Source organism: Manis javanica, chromosome 12 (assembly GCF_040802235.1).
Source record: "Manis javanica isolate MJ-LG chromosome 12, MJ_LKY, whole genome shotgun sequence".
NCBI classification, from domain to species: domain Eukaryota; kingdom Metazoa; phylum Chordata; class Mammalia; order Pholidota; family Manidae; genus Manis; species Manis javanica.
In genome coordinates this window covers 106,180,582-106,200,374 of record NC_133167.1, presented here as the reverse complement: position 1 = coordinate 106,200,374, position 19,793 = coordinate 106,180,582, and the positions used below count along the sequence as shown (strand labels likewise).

Here is a 19,793-nt window from a genome sequence, read left to right as displayed (position 1 = left end):
GAAGACTCACAGGCTAGTCACATAGAAACAAAACCTAGCCTGGCCTTTCAGGCACAGCAATGAAGTCTCTTACTGTGTTCAGTGTGACTTCTTAGCTCTTAGCTCTCTGAGGAATGGCAAACCTACTTATAACTTAAGATTGTATTTGGTCCAAATGTGCAGCACTACACAGTGCAACCTGAAAAGAAATGAGAAGTCTATGATGGATCAGATTAATAAGAATGTGATGATTTAAAATATGTTCACAAATTATTTGATACTCCTCCCTTCAAGAGATAGAGCTTAATTCCCTCACCTCTGTAGTAAATGGGCTGTACTGAATGGCTGGATTCTAATGCATGCAAGTAGTTAAGGAGTGGCTGTGCCATTTCAGATTCTTGGTAATAAAGGGCAGTCACTTGCACTCTCTCTTGGATCACACACTCTGGGGGAAGTCAGTTGCCATGTCAGGAGAACAGTCAAGTAACCCTACAGAGAGACCCATAAGATGAGAGACCAGGGCCTCCTGCCAACATCTGCGCAAGCGAGCCATATCAGAAGTGGATTTTGTAGCTACAATCAAGCCTTCAGAGGAAAGCAGCCAGCATCTTGGCAGCAATTGCTTGGGAAACGCTGAACCAGAACAACCCAGCCAAGCCATGGCCAAATTCCTGACCTACAGAAATTTTGAAATACCAAATGGGATAATTCTTTAGGTAGCAATAAATAATTAATAAATAGGTAGATGTGGATAAGGTGTATAGGACTTTCTTCCATCAAAGGGCAGAGATTATGACTGAATTGGGTTGGAACAGAGATCTCTCTTGATTGTGTAGTCATTTGACCTAGAAGAATAAACCGCATTTGAACAAGGGAGTAAAGTACAAAAAATCCTGAGCTTGAACCAGCTAACTTTTGACTACTAATCTCTCCCCTGCAAAGAAGATTTAATACTTTTCAAATTCTTGAATTCAAGTTTTCAGTATATTCTAATTCAAGTCTTTAGTATACATATATTATTCTGGTTTAACTACAGTGCAGTTATGAAATCTCTTACAAACTGACATTCTATTTTAATGTGCTGTATTTTAATTTTCAAAGAAAGGAATAGGTTTTTCATTATTTACGAAATTGTGTGGAGTCATGCCTTCACATTTATCTCTGTAAATTTGAAAAGCTATGCATTGCCCTCAAATTTATATAGAGCCCTGCCTTTCATAAAGCAATTTCAAATAGCATTCGTCTCAAGCATCCCAAAACAGAATGGTGAGGTGAATTTGGGTAGGGCTAACTTAGCTCAGCTCTCTAAAAATGAAGGGTTTTTTTAAATATAGATACTAAAATATATGTGGCATATACAGCCACATTTTCTAAAACATACTAAAATCTATAACAGAAGAAATAAAAGCTTCTTGTTCTAAAAAAACCCTCTTCTGAGTCCCTCTATTTTTACCCATGTCCAAATAGGGCAGACAAAAACCAGAGGCCTGCCAGACTGTCTGCAACAACCTTGCATTTTAGGGCAGAATAAAGGACCAAGGTCACAAAATGCGCTTGTGGAGAATAACTTAAGGATAAGGGCAGGCAACGAAAATGAAGTTAGAGCTTCTGAGGTCCCAATTGCCTCTACTATTAAAAATTTAGCCCCATTTTGTGGGCTACACTAACCCTGGGCTGGAGTTTTGTCATTTTGCAATCCTGCCCCTGAGCCCTGAGGCGTGGTCCACTGCGTTTGCTCCGCAGTGTTCCGGCAAGAGCAAGGGGTCTGCCTGGGCGGGGCCGGGCGACCGGCACGCGGTCTTGGGCGGGGCCTGGGCGGGGCCTGGGCGGACTGCACGGGCCTGGGCGGGGCTTGACCGGGACTGCACGGGTCTGGGCGGGGCTTGACCGGGGCTGCAAGGGCCTGGGCGGGGCTTGACCGGGGCTGCACGGGCCTGGGTGGGCTGGGCCGCGGGGAGGGCGGGACGCGCGGGGATTTGAACTTCCTCTGCGCGGAGGTGGGCCGCCGAGCGGAGCGGGAGTTGGATTGTTTCTCGCTAGGGCGGGCGACTAGTGGGCCACACGGGTCCCGCGAGATGGTGGAAGGACCAGGATGCGCTGTAAATGGGGAGAGAATACGCGCTCGGGTGCTCCCGGGCCAGGCGGTGGCGGACGTGCGGGGAAACGCCCTGCAGAGCCTGGGAGGCCCCGGCCTCCCTCACGCGGCCTCCGCTGCCCACGTCTCTCCGCAGGTGAGCGCGTCTAATACTTGCCCTTGGGCCGTGAAGACCCCACCCAGTTTCCAGGGTCCAAAGGAGCTCTTTACTGTGGTCCTGGCTCCCTGGGGTCCAGGTTTCCCAAAGTTTGTCTTTACTTTATAGGAGGGAGAAGCCCTCCCGGGGCGCCTCCGGGAGAGCTGCCAGACCTCCGGACTAAGGCGGTCAGGGAGACATGCCCAGGGGGCTGTTGCTCGGAAGTGTTTTATATCGCGTCACCTTGCTTCTCTATAATCCAAAAAAAGGTGGTTTCCCTATGTCTATAGGTGCATTTTCTGCTCTGTTAATATTATCAGATCTCTGCAACCTCTTACTTGTTTTTTTCCTTCACGTTTTTAAGACAGTAATGAAATTCTAGCTTATTGCTAGCCAAGTATTCTTCAATTAATAAGTATATTATATCTAATATATTTCTAAAATTGTACGTAGGACATTCAGTCACCTTCCCACTCAACTTAATATTGCCATCTAAGGAAGGAGCAGTGAAACCCAGTTCTGGTTCCCTTAGGTGAATTTATTTAGTTTTAAAGTAAATTGTCGCACAGCTTCTTGCCACTCAGGCACTCACTGCAGATAATACGATACTCGTTTGGTAAGAATTTAGAACTTGTACTAAAAACATTCTGATTAAGCCATCATGATTTAAAAGCCCCTTAGATGTACAGATAGATGATTGTGTTTCCTGGACGCATATGCAATATTGTGACTGTGCTGTACTTCCATTCTCCTGCGAACCTACTTTCTCTTTGGTCTTGGAAGAACAAGTCGCCTGCTATGAAGTTAGCATATGCTTACAACTTGAAAGAAATGAGGTTCTACATCTGAGAAAATACATTTTTTAACTTAGAGAAAGAGTAAGTTTTGCCTCTCTTTCCAATGGCCCTTGTATTTGATTTATTTTGACTTTATATGTCAGTAAATACTTTGCACCTCTTTTATTATAGTGTTTCCCCAAATCATTTCAGGGTACCACAGAGATGGATCTTGAGTGGTCTTTTAATAATATTACACCTTGGGAACAAAAACTAACTCTTACCTTGTGTAGCTTATACGTCAGTTGGGAAGATACATAGATGTTCAAAAATAAGAACGTACAGAAGTGTAAATCGACAAATTCTCTGAAGGAGAAGTACATGGTTCTACAAGGACTTGCAGGAAGGTTAGGGAAAGTAACAATCAAACCGAGGTAGGATTGGTGAGGAGAAGATAAGCAACACCTTGGCAGAAGGTTAGCAGGCTGAAAGCGTTAGGCGAAATGCCAGCAAAGGAATAGCTTTTGAACACATGGCTGGAAAAGAGAATAAGAGAAGGAAAGTGGTTTGAAATAACATGATTGGAGTGGCGGGTAGGAGCCCGGCCATGGAGTCTTTGTAGACCTGTTAGGGACTTTTTACTTATCTTCAGAGTAATTGGGTTTTTGAAGAGTGGAGCTTGGCCATGGATATGGCATGAATATGTTTATTGATGTCATGATTTACATCATTCAACAACAATGTATTTTGTGTTGGGTTTTATGCAAACTCCTGGGTATACAAAGATGAATTAAGATAAAGTTCCTGCTGTGAGAATCCAACTTAATGTTTTAAATAGATACCACCTCACTGGTATTTAGGCCTTAAATAGTGTGAGCATTTCCCTTAAGTTTGTGATGAGCTCTAGTGGCAAGGTAAAAACTTCTTTCGAGAATTTTCACATTTCATTTAGTCATGAGAAATAATAACCCTGTGATGAAGGATTAACCTGATGATACAGGTGAGGAAGGCCAGGCTCAGAGTGAGTTTAAGTAAGTTGCCCAAGATCACATGCCTAGTAAGGGCTTGAACCAGTTGATTTTCCTTCTTTCAGACCCCAAGGCTTATCCTCTTAACCAGAGCTCCTCAGTTACAAAAGATTCAATAAGAAAGCAGCTAATTCAATGGCAGAAACACCACATTGCTCAGCATGTAGTAGTGATTATTTACTAATAACAGAAGTGAGACCTTGGGGTTTGGGCTATGTCTGCCACCATTTTTAGTTTTTTTCAGTTTAGTCAGTTCTCTTATCCACTCTGATAATTCTCTTCTTGTGGCTTTCACTCCCATGATCAGATTGCGGAAGAGTGGAGCCTGATAGTGTAATAGAAATGCTTCATTAATGGTTGGCAATTGCTAACATCACTTGGAAGCAATACTAAATAAGCTGTTACCCCTTAAATAAAAATCCGTGCATTGAAAGCTGTTATGTTTAGGATCTTGACATATTAAAAATTGGAATAGGTCTTTATAATATAACCTTGGGATCAGGATCTGGTTCTTTGGGAACTGAACTCGAAAATCAATGTGAAATTAATAATCTCTCTTTGGTTATAGGGAAAGTTGTAAATATATTACTATGGCTTCACTTTCTGAGCTTTTGATCAAAAAGGTTATAATCTTTGTAACCGACCTCTGGCATGATCATTGCTACAAGAGATGCGCCCATGTTTTCTAGGCATTTATGCCAGAGAGTTTAAGACATTTAGCAGTTTCTGTTATGGGTTTGAAATAAGTAGTTTTCATACGGCAGTGTTAAAAAATAAGTTTCTAACTGCATATTATATTCTTCAGAGTATATATTACATTGTTGTATGCATATATTACATTCAGGCTCTGTTACATTGCAGTAAGCATGGAAAAATACAAAGAAGACTTAAGTATCAATTGGGTATTTTAAGTAAATGATTTAACTTCAGATCATCATTATAATGCCCACCAACAAACCACACCTCATGCAGCTGCTGCCTGACGAACCTGTTACTCAGACATTCAGTACTGTTTTCTGTGCTCCCGTCACAAGTTCAGAGAGAGTATATTTTATTGCATGTTTCCTCGTGACAGCTGATCCCCATTTTAAAGTGGGCCTAGCCATAGATGATCCCAGCATCTGCTGGTTGGGTATGCACTATATTATTTCTCTGAATTTTGATCCACTGTCTTGTCAGCATAAAATTATGCAACTGTATAAGCATATTGCATAAAACTCTGCTGGAGCTTGTGAAACCTTATGTTAAGAAACAATATTGGAATGTAAATGAACATTTCTGGTTGATGAACTGTGAAGAGTCAATCCTCCAATTATAATTGTTGGGTGGATACAATATTTTAGCGAAATCTGTATGTAATCTGCATATGTTTTCAATCTAGTTTTACAAAACAGGATATGAAAATTTATAAGCATTCATTTCATTTGAAACATGATCCTGTGGCTCTTCCATCACTCCTTAAGATTTGATACATGTATTTAATATCGTAGCTACTTTTGCTTATCCATATGTCCTTCACAGTGTCATGAACAGAGCAGGCATTTAATCAACATTTGAATGAGGGGCAGAGTTTTGAATTGTGCAAAATGATTAAGGATTAAAAAAATAATTTCAGTTTGGAATCTTTCATTGTGGGTACGTGTATTTTGTTATGTGTGTACTGTGGAAATTCCTACCACAAGAGAATAATGAAGCCACATAGTAAAAGGTTTCCTCCTTCCATCCCCCACTTGATAGTGGGGGAAGAAATCATAGCTCATTTTATTGCTGTCATACGAAGGAATGAGCTAATCCATAGAGTCATTTTCCAGCTAAATGAGGCTTATTCCTTTAAATCCAAAGGGGTTTTAAATTTTTATAAAGCATGCATTATCTACTTCCTTGCCTTTTTAGGTGGATACTGTAGTGGTTTCACTTTAATGACGCGGGATCATTATTATCAGCATTACATAGAATGAATGAACACGAGACAACAGAGTCCAGGTGACAGTCTTACAGATGAGGAAACGAGGGGAGGTGATTTCCCTGACCATTGTACCTTTTAATCCAGCACTGAAATGTTTACTTGGTGTGATGTAGAGGAAAAAATATCTGATATCTTGATTTTGAATTGGAGCTTCTTTGTGTACCTCCTTTTCTGAAGATGTTTATACTCAGGTCTCTGCTTATTTAGTCAAGATTAGATGAGAGGACATGTAAAACTCTTAGCTTAGTGTCTTGCAAAGTAAACTTCCTGGTAATTGTTCCTTTTTCCTCCTAATCAGGGCTTTTTCACTAGACCCATTTATCTGAGGAACACGCTGTTTCCTTATGATGGGTTTGTGATCATTTGGTGCCCTCAAATTATGTACAAAGAATTTAGCCCTTGGGTAAGTGTTTGAAGGCTCTGCAAAACAAATTGTAGAATATGTTTTGATGTGTGGACCTAATGACCTCTATTTTGATGCTTAGAGACCATTTTAAAATTGTGTTCTTTAGTGATTTAAATTGGTAGATAAGTGACCTCTGATTAAGAAAAGCGTTGTTGTATAAGGGGCGGGGTGGGGGTGGGATGGGAGCTTATGGGGAAATATAAGGAGAGACTATGAAAGTAAGTATGGTATTTTTTTTTCTCTGTGGGGAAAATATATAGGTGTGCTAGAGTTGAAGCATTTATCTATGGAAAAGTCTTGTTCTCTTCTGAAAAGTTCATCTTGTTCACCCATGGATAGGCAGGATGAATGGTAATCAGCACAATAAATCATGTTCTGTCTCTGAAGATATATGTTGTTTTGACGATTTCATATTATTAAGCCACTTGAAAATGGGAAGGTGAACCCCTTCTCAATCATACTTAAAGTTGTGGCAAAGGAGATTTTCGTCTCTATTTCAGGAAAATAAAAGGATGAAATGTTCAAATAAGATAGTAACAGGATTGTAAGGGTCAGCATGAGAACGTCAAGTATATATTGGGCAGTTGTGTATAGTTATAGCAAAGATAATAGGCTTGTGGAAATTAATTTTCTAGTTTGGGCAGCTAATGCTTATACAAAGAGGTGATAACCCCAGGTTGTACAGTAGGACAAGTGACTTATCTTGTAAGTCTTAGGATTATTGCAAAAGCCTTATCTAATTAGTATATAGTAGCTCTCAAAATAAGAGGAACAAACCAACCATCACTAGTATACCAGAATTTCCCCTTAAGATGATGTTTTTAAAAAATAGTTAATAATATATGCAGGTGCCGGAGATGGTCAGTCATATTTGAAAGTTTTATTTTATCCTGACTATATTATCCAGAGCTGATAACTTTAGAAATGATGGTGTACTGGGAATCACCTCACTTTGGTTAAGCACCTGCATGGTAGACAACTGAATTAAAAGATCTTTCTGTATAATTTCCCTCAAAACCTAAATGAAGTATTAGAATAGATGCTTTTAAAGCAACCATTTAAATGCTAAGTAAACATCTCAAACAAAAACCAGGACGTGCTAGGACTGGTTGCTGAATAAACGTCAGTCCCTTCCTAAATCCCTCCTTAAACCTTCCCACAAAGTTTGTTCTACTTTGTGGGAAGTTCTGGTTAATACAGTATCTTACTTCTGTCTAGTTTTGGTATCTATGAGAACTTGGACCTCGTATGTTTGAACCTGACTCCACTGCAGATAATTAGAAAGTAAGAGCCTGGGGTGTTAATAATTTTCAAAGAAGATGGAAGAGAAAGGAGAGTCGAAGTTTTTTCTGAGAAATCTTGGGAAAGGTAAAGCAAGATGGAGTGGTGGGTAGGGGACAGTGGGCCTGCATTTTAAAGCCACAGCTCAGTTTTAGCGACCTGATTAATCCCACACTGTTTACTGAAATCCAGGCGTTGTGTGAAGCTTCTCTGATATTAGTTAAACACCACAGTTACTGTCCCCAAGGAGCTTATAGACAAGTACAGGAGCATCACAAGTCACACCGAGTAAACATTCGTTTGGGAGGTACGAGGACAGCGGCTGGTCGGCAGGTAGGAAGCCTCCAGCTGATCCTGCATCCCAGGGGGGATGTTCTAGTGCCAGAAAGAACCGCAGAGCAAGGAAGAGGTGATATTAATACTCAGCTTTCATGTCCAAACGCCGCATCATGTGTTCACAAACTAATTCTGGAACGTATCCGGGCCAAGGTTGCACAGCGTCTGCAGCCGGCACAGTTTCCGCTGCCTGGCCGCGTGTCAGCCTCTGCAGTCAGCGTCTCTCCCGGCCATCCCTGCTCCGGGCCCTGCGGCCCATGTCTCTGCTGCGACACTCTTCGCCAGGCCATAAACGTCTTCTTTCAGGGTTTGTAAAACCTTTAATTTCATGATTGTCTCAACATCTTTTTTTTTTGATATCATATTGTATCTCATTTTAAATTATGGAGAATCGGGTAAAACACCAGTAAAATAGTAGGACGTTGAAGGATTTTGTTTGTGGTTCTCTTTGAGGCTCTGTCAGCCAGAACAACATACTTGATTTTTTATTGACAGCTGTGTGAAGAGATTTAATGGTCTCATGCATTATAAGTATATTGACCTTTATAGTTTTGGATTCATCCTCCCATGCACAACAGAATTTATTTGCAAGGGCACATACTTCTCTTTGTTTTTATAGCCATAGTTTTAGAGGGCCATCCAATGAGACTTCCTTCCGCTAACTATCCAGATTTCCCATGGTCAGATCTATTAGACTTTCTAAAATCTGTTAGTTGACAGCAATTTGGGGAGCACATAGATGTCTGTACCAGGATAAGCTTTGATATCCTGAGGGATTAATCCTGGGTATAAAACCTTTTTCCTTCCCCTGCTCCTCAGCACTGGTCATAGAGGGTGTTTCAGCTACGTGGGGCCAAATCCCCCTGTGTAGCCAGGCCCTTATAGACCCATTTAGCGTGTAGTTAGAAATGCTTGGGAGGAACATTCAGGATAGAAATCAGGATAAGCTAGGTTTGAATTTCTTCCTAACAGATACTAGAAGTGCTGGGCATTTAACTATCTGAGCAAGAAAAGGTGGAGGTTTTCATTAAGAGCCCATCTTTTTTGGCCAAATCTTTTTATTCCAACTGATTTGTTCTGAAGTGTATATTTTAGTGGCTTAAGAATGAGTGGCACAAAAAATTTGATATGAATTGTACTCTTACATACTTTGTTTAGCTAATCACAACAAAACTCTATGATGTATTACTGCTGAATTAAGTTTTGGTGTTTAGACAATAGGGCAGCTTTAGCTGGTCCAGTCTAGCTATTGAACAGTGAGCACTAGTCCTTATGGAATAGAAAACTTCCTTCCCAAAATAACCCAGTTTTCCTGAATGTATAGAATTAAAAAAAAAAAGGCCAATTATAATCCTGGTTAACACAAGATTATATAGGCAAATACACACAGGGTACTTCCTCTCAGAAAATTAACATGATCAATGAGCATTTCATTGATGTAAGTGATTGAAGATACCTGATGTGGTCCTGTACGGGGAGATCTCAGTGAATTTTTTTCATGGATTTCTCCAGGATGGAGGGATGTTGTCGTTTGTTTGGGGCTCTCGGCCTCCACCTGTGAATGATGATGGGACTGGAGGCATGATGCCACAAGCTGGCAAAACTGAGTGACCTGAGTGCATCATCTAAGCTACATCAAACTTCAGAGGATGCAGGGTCATGGAGACTGTCTTTCTCTTAGTTGATGACCTTGATTCCTTCTTTACTAAGAAAGTTGAGTCACCCACAAGAGAATTTGCCCAGCCACATCTCCTTGCCTCCCCACCGGCATCCGTGCTGTGTGATCTGCCCCCTCCGGATCCCAGAGACGACCCGCCCAGCGGACACGTGCGTCCTTGGGCCGTCTTCTCTTGCTGGTAAAGGCGCTGCCCGGCTGTCCTCTCTCCTGCGTGATTCCTTCCCACCGGATCTTCCCTTTCAACATACAAACGTGTCCCTTCTGAAAACAAACTCCTGGGTGTACTTCCCCTTGGCGATCACCCGCTTCTGCTACCCTTCACAGCGTGGTGGGTTCACACTGGATTCACACTGCCTCTCGTTCCTCGCCTGTCGGTGCCTCCTAAACCCACTCCAACCATCCTTTGGCCTGTCGTTTGCTCACTGATCGCCTCTGCCTTGCCAAGCACAGGGCTCAGATCTCAGACTTCATCTTGTTTGGTGTGTTAGCAGCACTTGGCGTGTCCCTTCCTGGAAACCTGTTTTTCTTCGGTGTCTGGGCTCTAACCGTGCTTGATTTTTCCTTTTTAGTGGTCCTGCCTGGTTAGTCTCCTGGGTGAGTCCTCCTTTTCTCGCTGAGGTCTTAACAGTCATTCTAGTTCTTGCCCAGCATCATGACGTTGAAGTTCCCTGGACCTCAGTTCTTGGGCCTCTTCTCTTCCTTTTCGTACGCACTCTCTGGCTGATCTCATCCAGTTTCAAAGCTTTAGAAGCCGTTTGCTGACCGCTAAAGCAGTTCGTGTCTGCAGCCTGGGCCTCTCCCGATGTCCGGACTCCTGTGCGCCCGCCCCGCAGCATGTCTGCGGGCACATGGTGATGGACGTCTCAGCCTGAACTTGTCTGAAACCAGACTCCTGGTCTTCCTCTGCCGTCCTGTCTACCGAGATCTCCTTCCATCCCCCTTGATAGCACACTCCCTTTCTAGTTGTTTAGCCAAAAACCTGCATTATTCAGTGTAACAGATAATCCTCTTTGTTCCACCTTCAAAATACCACCCCAAATCGGCTGCTCACCACCTCTTCCACTAAGATAGTGGCCCAGCTGTCCTTCTTCTGTCTGGATTTGTTCAGTGGTCTTTCCATGCTCCAGCCCTTGACCCCCTTGGCCAGAATTCTACCCAGCAGCCAGAAAGAGCATTTACAAAACAAATGTAGGTCCTGCCTTTCTTCTTCATTTCTGCCTGAGAGCAAGCCAGTCCCTAGAGTGGACTTTGGGGCTCACGTGACCGGGTTCTCGGGCCAGACCCTGGTGCTCCAGCACCCCGGGGTGTCCGCCGCCCCTCCCCACGCTGGGAACACCCACCTGAGGGCCTTCGCCTTGCTGTTCCTTCTGCCTGGATCCTAGCTCCCTCGCCCTTCTCCAAGACTGGCTCAAATCCCATTTCCGGCGAGATCATGACTGCCCCGCTTAACATAGCGGCTTGCCATGCCTCCCCTAAGCTGCATCGCTTTTTCCCAGATTTATTTTCAAAACCATTCCAGTACGCTCTTACTATGTTTGTGGCCTGCTTTCTGCTCTTAGTAGAGTATAAATTCCATGAGGGCAGGAGGGTTTTAGTTGTTTTCTTCCACTGACACACCCCTTGTGGCTAGAACAAGCCTACATAGTAGAAGGTCGGTAAACTTTTCTGAAACAAATGGATCCAATCAGATAGCCAGGAATGGTGCATATTTAATGGGAAGGGGTGTTTTTCTAGATGTCACCTCCGCCTGGGCTGTCAGAGAATGTCAAGGCTGTAGACACAGGCAAGTGAAGGACATGAAGCGGGACAGCTTGGTTTATGAGACTTTTAAACTAAACAGTGTAAGTTCTTATCAAAGCTGTTAATTTAGCAATGTGAGCAGAATTCACATGAGACAGTTGGGACTCATTTACTGTTTTATTAGGTGTTGTGGCAGCTCAGTCTATTTCAAGGTTACCTTGTCTGCCTCTTTGACAGGAGCCTATAAAACATGGTCGAGTCAGAGTTAAGAAGGGGAAATGGGGTCTGGGAACAGAGAAGTACGTGAATGAGAGCAGCTCAGTCGCGTGTTTCCCATTTGGGGAAGTAACAAAACTGGGCAGTTCAATCCAGAGCAGCACAGTGAGAAACAGCGAGGTGGCAGCCGACAGGGGACTTCTTCAATTGGCTGATCAGAGGCTGTGCCTCCCTGGTCACTGGGTGGCCCGGGTGCCGAAGGATGAAATGCAACATGAGTGTGGCCAAAGGTAAAAGGCAGAAACTGGGGCTTGATTCCAGGTTGCTGAGAAAAGACAACATGCACCCCAGAGTCAGGTGGTAGGGTGCTACTTACAGCAAGGGGAGAGCGCATGAGAGCCGTTGCCTGCACTGCACTGGCTCCCGGCAGCCAGTGGGTGGGACCCGCAGGGGACACAGGACGTGGGCAGTGTGGGTCACCTACCCACCTGTGCTGCGCTGGCAGGACCCTGGGCCCTCCTGCTGGGGTCTGAGATCAGGAAGCTGAGGGCCTGGCTGAGAGCCGTCGACACGCAGCTCTGCTCAGGCAGAGCAGGGGGATATTCCAGCCTGGAGCAGGGAACGGTATTCCTGCAGGAGCAGGGGGGGCCCTCCTCTCTGCGCAGATGTTCCACCCGAGGCCCACTTCCTGGGCAGCCAAGGAGGGCAGAGGGTGTGAAAGGCCGCACAGATCGCCTTCCCCAGCCCTGGACAGATGCTGAGTTTGAGATGTAACTTGTGAGACTTGGTGCAGGTCGATGAAAGCGCTGGGGTGGCCGTGGCACAGATGCCTCCCGGCCAGGAAGCAGGGCTGCGCCGGTGCCCATGACTGTAGACCTGAAACAGGACCAGGTTAATCACTTGGCCGTGTCAGGAGCCCTGACAGAAGCTGGGCACTTGGAGGGCATGGCTAAAGCCAGTTGCTAGTAAAGATTAGAGGGAGAAGAGAAGGACTGTAGACATTGGAGTGGTGGCAAAACGTTAATTTAGAAATGAAGGTTTAAAATGTCAGTAAGACCTTAAATCTTGAGAACCCAAAAATAAAAGTCTAATCTATGTTGAGGCAAAGGTTACGCCTAACAGATCTGTAACTGTTTTGTATATCATCATCTTAAGAGTATCCTGGCTAGTTTATAAGAGCTTTTTACCGACTAATTGGTTGTCATGGAAACTACCTTGAAAACTACCGTCTTAATCTTCACTTGGCTTGAAGTGTATAGAAGTGGCAATGTGAAGTCTTTTGTTAGGCAGAAAAAATATCAAGACTTTTGGGATGCTTCTCAATTTAGGGCTCTAATAGATTCATTTATAAAACACGGCAGACGTGAAGGTCTATTTCTTCCCTCACCGAGTACTCAAGCCTGCCCTTCAATGCTTGCTAATCACTTACAGGCCCTGGAGCTCCAGCAGGAAAGAGAGGAGAAATGAGGAAGGTGTTCTGAGGACGTGGTGATGGGCATCCACGGTTCCCTTGCTAGAATTTCCACAGTTCCTTTTGTGATATGGGCAGAACTGGAAGGCTGTCACATTTAATTCTGGGCATTTGTTCACTGATCTCTCTGATTTGAGCTGATCCCCCAGTTCCTGTTATGCAGAGGAGATACGGCAAGCCGGGTCCCTGGACTTGAGGCAGTTAGAAAATTCTGGCATTGGCTGCAGCCATTACAGCTGTGAGTGGATTTAGCCGAAGCCTTGTGTCTGTTCTTGTCCAGTCTACTCCGGTTGCCATAACAAAATGCCATCTGCCGGATGGCTGAAACACAGTTCTTTTCTCACAGTGCCGAAGGCTAGACGTCCAGGTCAGGGTGCCTGCCGGTTTGGTCTCTGGGGAAGCCGTTCTCCTGGCTTGCAGAAGTCCACTTCCCACTTGGCCGTCCTCCTCAGCACACAGCAGGGACAGAGCTGGCTCTCCGGGCCTCGTCTAGCAGTGATCCTACTGGGTCAGAGCCCCACTCTCATGACCTCATGAAGCCTTAATTACCTCCTAAAGGCCCTGTTTTGAAAATGTAGTTACGATGGGGGTCAGAGGTTCAACATATGCATGTTGGAGGGGACACATTGTAGTCCGTAACAATTCTTAATCTTTTTCCCTTTTTTAAAATACCTACTAACTGTTTATCACTTTGAACTAAGTGTTGCATTTGTGTCTTTTTTAACAAGGGCCAATTTGGTAAAATAAAGAATAGCGTGGACCAAACTCCTTAAATACTGAGAATGACAGATGTCTGTAAACCAAAACTTTGAGAATCACTGAACAACATCATTCTACCATAAGCGGAAGGAAAGTTGTGATTGCTCCTACACTGTATTTGAAACTATCCTGTTATTATCTTCCAGACCCCCTCACCCCCTTCCCCACCACAGCCCCACCAAGATTTCATCCAGGATCTTATGAGAATCCTTAGGTCCGTTTGAGAAAAAAGAAAGAAAAGTCTGAAGTATGTGAGGATATTACCTTAGATTAAGAGTTAATGTGTATATAGAATTGTATGTATCTATTGTATCTTATATAATGATTATGCATTTGAAATAGTTTCAAATTTTTTTATTACATTTTGAATACAAATTGAATAATTTGTATCTCAAGAATACAAATCTCAAACGTATCTCAAGAATAAAGAATGATGATACAAAGCACACCAGCATACACACTGCCTAGATTAAGAAAAAAAGTGTCGCCAACATCAAGCCCCAGTCCCATTCCTTTCCCTCCTCCACAGAAGGGCTGATACCTTAACTTTATAATTCCCTTGATCCTTACAGTGTTTAGTATGTATACTGTAATCCTAACACATATTGCTTGGTTTTCCATGGTGGTGGGGGAAGGAGTAGTGGGTTTCTTTGTCCTTTATTCTTAACACTGGTTAGCAGGGAGAAAGGAGCAGGCTCCTAACTAGACTGCGTGCTCAGGGGCCCCAGGCTTTAGATCTGATGCCCGATACCCCTGCGCTGGAAACCGAACCTCTTATTCTTCAGGTCTGGTAAACACCTTTCGATAAAAGTTGGCTTCGGGATGCTGCTATTCTTTGGGTTTCTCTCCCACTTTTACTTAGTTTTGGACCTTTTATTCCATAATTACTAGCTTACTAGTTCATCCTTGCAGGTAAAAATATTTTGTTTTTAGTTTTAGCTGTTTTGATCTGAATTCTCTTTTGGGGACCTTGGCTATATGTCTGGAAATGGAACTCTGTATCCTAGATTTTAGTTTTAAAACATTCACATCATTGTTCTGTGCTCTCTTTTCAGAGCTGTGTGGTCCTGGAAGAAATACATTTTGATTGTGTGCCAATTACTTTTTCTTTTTTTTTTTTTTCCACCAAATTTTTTTGGGCTTTCTCATTTTGAATGACTGCATAGTAATTTGACAAAATGTATGCAAACAGCTGATTATATTACTTGACTTGTTGGAGATTATTCTTATTGAAACGCACCTGGGCATGAAGTAATATAAACAGATTTAAGAATTAAACTGTAATGTTGTTCAGACTATGTGTGTGTTTACATGTGTGTATGTATTTTCTACTAGGCTGCTACACTGAATAATAATAAAGACTACAAGCAGAATTTCTTGAGACTGTTTCATGGATATGTTTACAGCGGTGTGGAAACTTTGGGGAAGGAGCTTTTTATGTACTTTGGCCCAAGAGCTTTACGGTAAGATAAACCTGTACAATACATCTTATCTTTCTGTGTTTAAAGATGTGTAGAAGGCTTTTCCTGCAGCTTGCTGGGTGTCATGTTTAATCATGTAGAAAGTACTCCATTTTTAAGAGCGCTGTAAGAGGTTGAAATTCTATCATGGAAAGCACTAAGCAGAGAAGAATGAATTGTGATGTCATCATTACTTAGAGGGCTGGTTAGTATATTTCTTTTTAAAAAAAAAGCTAGACTGGCAGGGCTTCCCAGAGCTACAGGGGCTTGCAGCCCTGTTTTCTCCTTCCCATGCTGCACTCTCCCCACCCAAATGGTTATTGCACTTAGCAACCCACTTTCTTAATATATATGAATATAAAGTTTAGTTTAAATGTATCTCCAGATTTTTAGATTTTTCTGTCTTCTTTCTTTCTCTGAAGGCTTGTATGGAATTTGAAACTTATTTACAGAACCCAGAAATTTTCTGCAGAGGTAACAGGCTCTCCATTGCTTCCCAGTGCTTGATGGAAATTCACTGCTAATACGTTGGCAAAGAAGGACAAAAAATCTACTACCTGGGTTAACTTAATGTTAAAAATGCTGAAATGTATGTAATTGCCAGAGCTTGATCCCCTATTTAATTTTGCTGGAAAATGAAAAAGGACTATGAGTTAATATGACTATTGAATCTCCATCTTCTCTGAGTTTAGCCTAAGCTATTGCAAACTGTAAAGATTGGAAGTGCTTCCTTGAATCTCATTTTAATTTCTTTTTAAGATATTGAACAGTTGCACCTTCTTAAAAGAAAAGGCCTGTATCTGGAGCTTTTTCTTCTAATCAAAGGTGAATAATTGTCCCAAAGAGATAATGTGACTATTTGTTGGTATTTATTGCGTGTCATCTGCATGTTTAGAGACCGCAGTGCTTATGTAATTGCTTTTCCACTAAGGTGTTTGTTCCCTCTTCACTGTCAGCAGCTGCTGTCCTTGGACAGCATTGTCACTTCATGGTTTTTCTTAGTCTGGAGTTGACAACATCAGTGTGGGTCTGTGTTGCGTGTAGGAGTGACCTGCTGCCAGTGTGTTACTCTTGGAGTGGATTGATGCGATTGAGAACTCTGCAGTCTGAACAGAGTGGGACATGATGGAATCCATGTAAAATAGTTGAGAGCGCTGATATGTGATTGATTCTCTGGGATTAGGTGCAGATTTATTTCTGTAGGGTGGGAGACAGGTTTTTATCACGTGTTCTCCACCAGACTGATAAAGGGGCAATCATTTCTCAGTGCAGGGCTGTCAGTGTGTATTCCATGAAGCTCTACACAAGGGCAATCGCTTCTTCAAACTAAGTGCCCTAGTACCTTCCCTGCACAGTCCCCTGGGTGGGGAAAGTGCTTCCTTCCAATTTCCTACAGCCTTAGTGACGATGTGATAGAACAATTCAAGGTCAATGGCAGATGAGCTGTTTGAATATAAACTGAACAACCTAAAATCAACTGTATCTCCTTTCATAATTTACTGTAAGTTAAAAAAAATACACTCCCAGCCTATGCTTCTTAGGAAATAGTTGACTCTGTCTAAGAAATATGGTCAGTGTGTGAGGCTGCAAGTCTGTGAGCATGATGGAGATGTTGCCTTCGTTTTTGACTTGTTTTTTACCCACCAGGCTGGTCTTCATTTTAGAGAGCATATAGCAGGAAACGTGGTGACGATCGCCACAGTTTTCCTTGAATGCGCAGCTTTTCACTTTTGAAACTGCCTGTGGATTTTTGTGCATCTTATAGGGCAGGCCATGAATCTTTGGGTTCATTTGTTATGAAAGTAGAATATAGGCATAGACCTCTGAAAGAGACCCTGCCACGTATAAAAATCCACACTTTAGAAAGATACAAATCAGAGTGACTGTTTCTGTTTCTCAAAGATGTATCCAAGTATTCAAGTGCTTGTGACAGTGCCACAGAAAACAAAAATTATATGATGTACATTTATTTCAGGAGCACAGTTGTGATGTTATTGTGATTAATACCTATACTGAATTAATACCTGAACACAGAAGCTTTTCATTTATAACAAAACAAAAATCATTCTTAATTTTGTTTTTATATGTGTCACAAATACTCATTAAAACAAACCGAGAAGTAAAGAACAAACAAATTTGTACATTCTGAGTCCTGCTACCAAATACAATCTCTATTAGCTGTGGATTCACATATTGCCAATGCTATGTGAGCCTATCTACAAGTCTGTTCACCCAGATACACCCACCTTATAAGCTGCCATTTTCAGTCAAAATGAACACAGCTGTTACATTGTGGACTAACATTTAAGATATATTTTTTTAATGAATTTCTCTTTCCAAAACACTTCGCTATTTCCAGTTTGTGATTTATATGCCCCTGAATGTTTGCAATTATCATACATACTCAGAAACTAAATCTGAAATATTTTAGAGGTTTTGCCATTTTAGAGAAACTTTATAAATTATCGATTTTGTAAGTTATTAGTATTTAAGTGGTATGATCCTCTAAACAGATATGCAAGACATAATATGACAGTTCTTTTTTGTTTGCTAAGACTTCTTTATGGAAATCCATCGTATGCTACTTATAAAAGGGCTTTATGGCTTAGACATTGTTTTTATAATCTGTCATATAAACCTGTTAGAAAAAATGGAAGGGAGATAAAGACTCTAAACTGAATTACATGCTTTAGAGTAGTAAATACCTACTGTAAGATAAATTCTAGCTGAAATAAGCAGGCAAAGAGAGACAACAAAAGGCCAGGTAATTTATTTAAATACCCCCGGGTGAGGTTCCATGGCCTTCTTGCCAGAGGCCAGAGAGGCCCAGTTAGGGAGGTGGGGCTTATAAGGGGCTAGGAGGGGGAGGAGTGGGCAGGCTGTCCTAGGGGGTGTGGAGAGGTATGATTGGCTAAAGGTGACATAATAGACAACTAGAAACTTTTTTCCTTCCAAGAGGGAGGAGGCTGACATCCGGGTCTTAGTTGGCACATCAGGATGGAATTCAGGGAGAGCTGTCCCCTTTCCATATAAGGCATGGACCTTGGGGTCTGGTCTGTTCTCCCCCTAAGCATCTCTCTGTTCTGTTTGCATGTCCTTGTTTTTCCTTTCTCCAGCCTAACACCTACTGTTTATGTGTCCACCAAGCCTGCTTGTCTTTTGGAGGTAGCATTCCTTCTGCGAACTGGTCACCTGGCCACAGTAACCACAAAGTGCATGTTGAGTTTAATGTAATCTGATGTCACCTTCTCTCTCATACACAGTCATTGGGCCAGTGTGAGTTCTTCTGTGAGGCTTTCTCCTCCGGAGGCTGTTACTTGGCTTGTCAGGTGTGGGGTGATGGGAAGTAAAGCACAGAGGGAACCCCAGAGGCATTTTAGCCCCTTCTTTCATCTAGCTGCTCGGCTTCAAGCCTTCTTGAGCCTCTGTGAGCGGCTAGATGTCCCTTAATGTCTAACCCTTTTTGAGTTGGGTCTCTGTCACTTGCAGTTTAAGAAAACTGACCATTATAAAAAAGATACAAACTTCCAGTTATAAAATAAACAAATTCTGGGGATGTAATATACAGCCTGGTGACGCTAGTTAATAATACTGCATATTTGAAGATTGCCAAGGAACCAGATCTTAAAAGTTATCATCACAAGAAAGAAAACTTTTGTTTTTTGGGGACTATGTAAGATGATGGATGTTATCTAGACTTACTTTGGGGATCATTTCTCACGTATACAACTATTGAATCATTTTGCACATTTGGAACTATTATAGTATTATATATTCCATTTAAAACAAATAAATAAATAAAAGGGAAAAAAAGAAATTGACCATTAAGGTGATGGAGAGGCAGAAGAATTAAACATTTTTAGTTTTTGAAATAGTAACTTTTTCTTGTTTCAGTTACCATAAAGCTTTTATGTGTAACTGGGAAAAGCGTGGAAATCCTTCTCTCATTCGTCTGCTTGCCCTTCTACGCCTGAAAGCCTATAGGGTCTCTAGTTCTGCTCGCCTTTTCTTGTTTCTTCTCACAATATGCATCATTTCATTGCATTTCTTTCCTGATTTTAAATGACATGTAAACCAATTGTAAATCATTAAGATAGACCCAAAAAGTCTAAGGGAAAAAGTAAATACCACCCCCTAATTAACTATCACCAAAAAAAAAAGCACTCTTAACAGTTTTGGTAAATAACACAGATAAAACAGAAAATGCATATACCATATATTTATACTTAGTTTATATTATATAATATATGCATTGTGATATCATATATTATAATTTTTATATAAATGAGAATTTTTAAAATTTATATTTGGCTGTTTTACATGATATGCATACTGCATTGGTCAGTGTCAAAATATACATTTAATTATTATCCCACTGTATGTATATATCATCTTTTTTTAATCAACCACTGCCGATGAGCATTTTCCCCCATTTGTCACTCTAATAAATAACCAGTAACCATCCT

At 42.0% G+C, this 19,793-nt stretch overlaps 1 protein-coding gene across 9 annotated transcripts in view; it reads left to right on the top strand.

Annotated features, from left to right (window-relative positions):
* The window catches only part of NEIL3 (nei like DNA glycosylase 3), a 750,694-nt gene that overhangs the window by 252,340 nt on the left and 478,561 nt on the right, over positions 1–19,793 (top strand). For 5 of the 9 annotated variants that reach the window (XR_012124051.1, XR_012124052.1, XR_012124053.1 and 2 more), the window contains exons 1-2: positions 1,953–2,210; positions 15,203–15,330. Coding sequence is in view for 2 of the 9 variants with exons in the window: in XM_073219198.1 (XP_073075299.1) it covers positions 2,055–2,210; positions 15,203–15,330 (284 nt within the window). In the remaining 7 variants the exon portion in view is untranslated. Of the gene's footprint in view, positions 1–1,952; positions 2,211–6,278; positions 6,384–7,604; positions 7,755–7,859; positions 8,311–11,794; positions 11,928–15,202; positions 15,331–19,793 lie in introns of those variants that run through there. The other 4 variants (XR_012124054.1, XR_012124055.1, XR_012124056.1 and 1 more) reach the window with 3 other exon arrangements.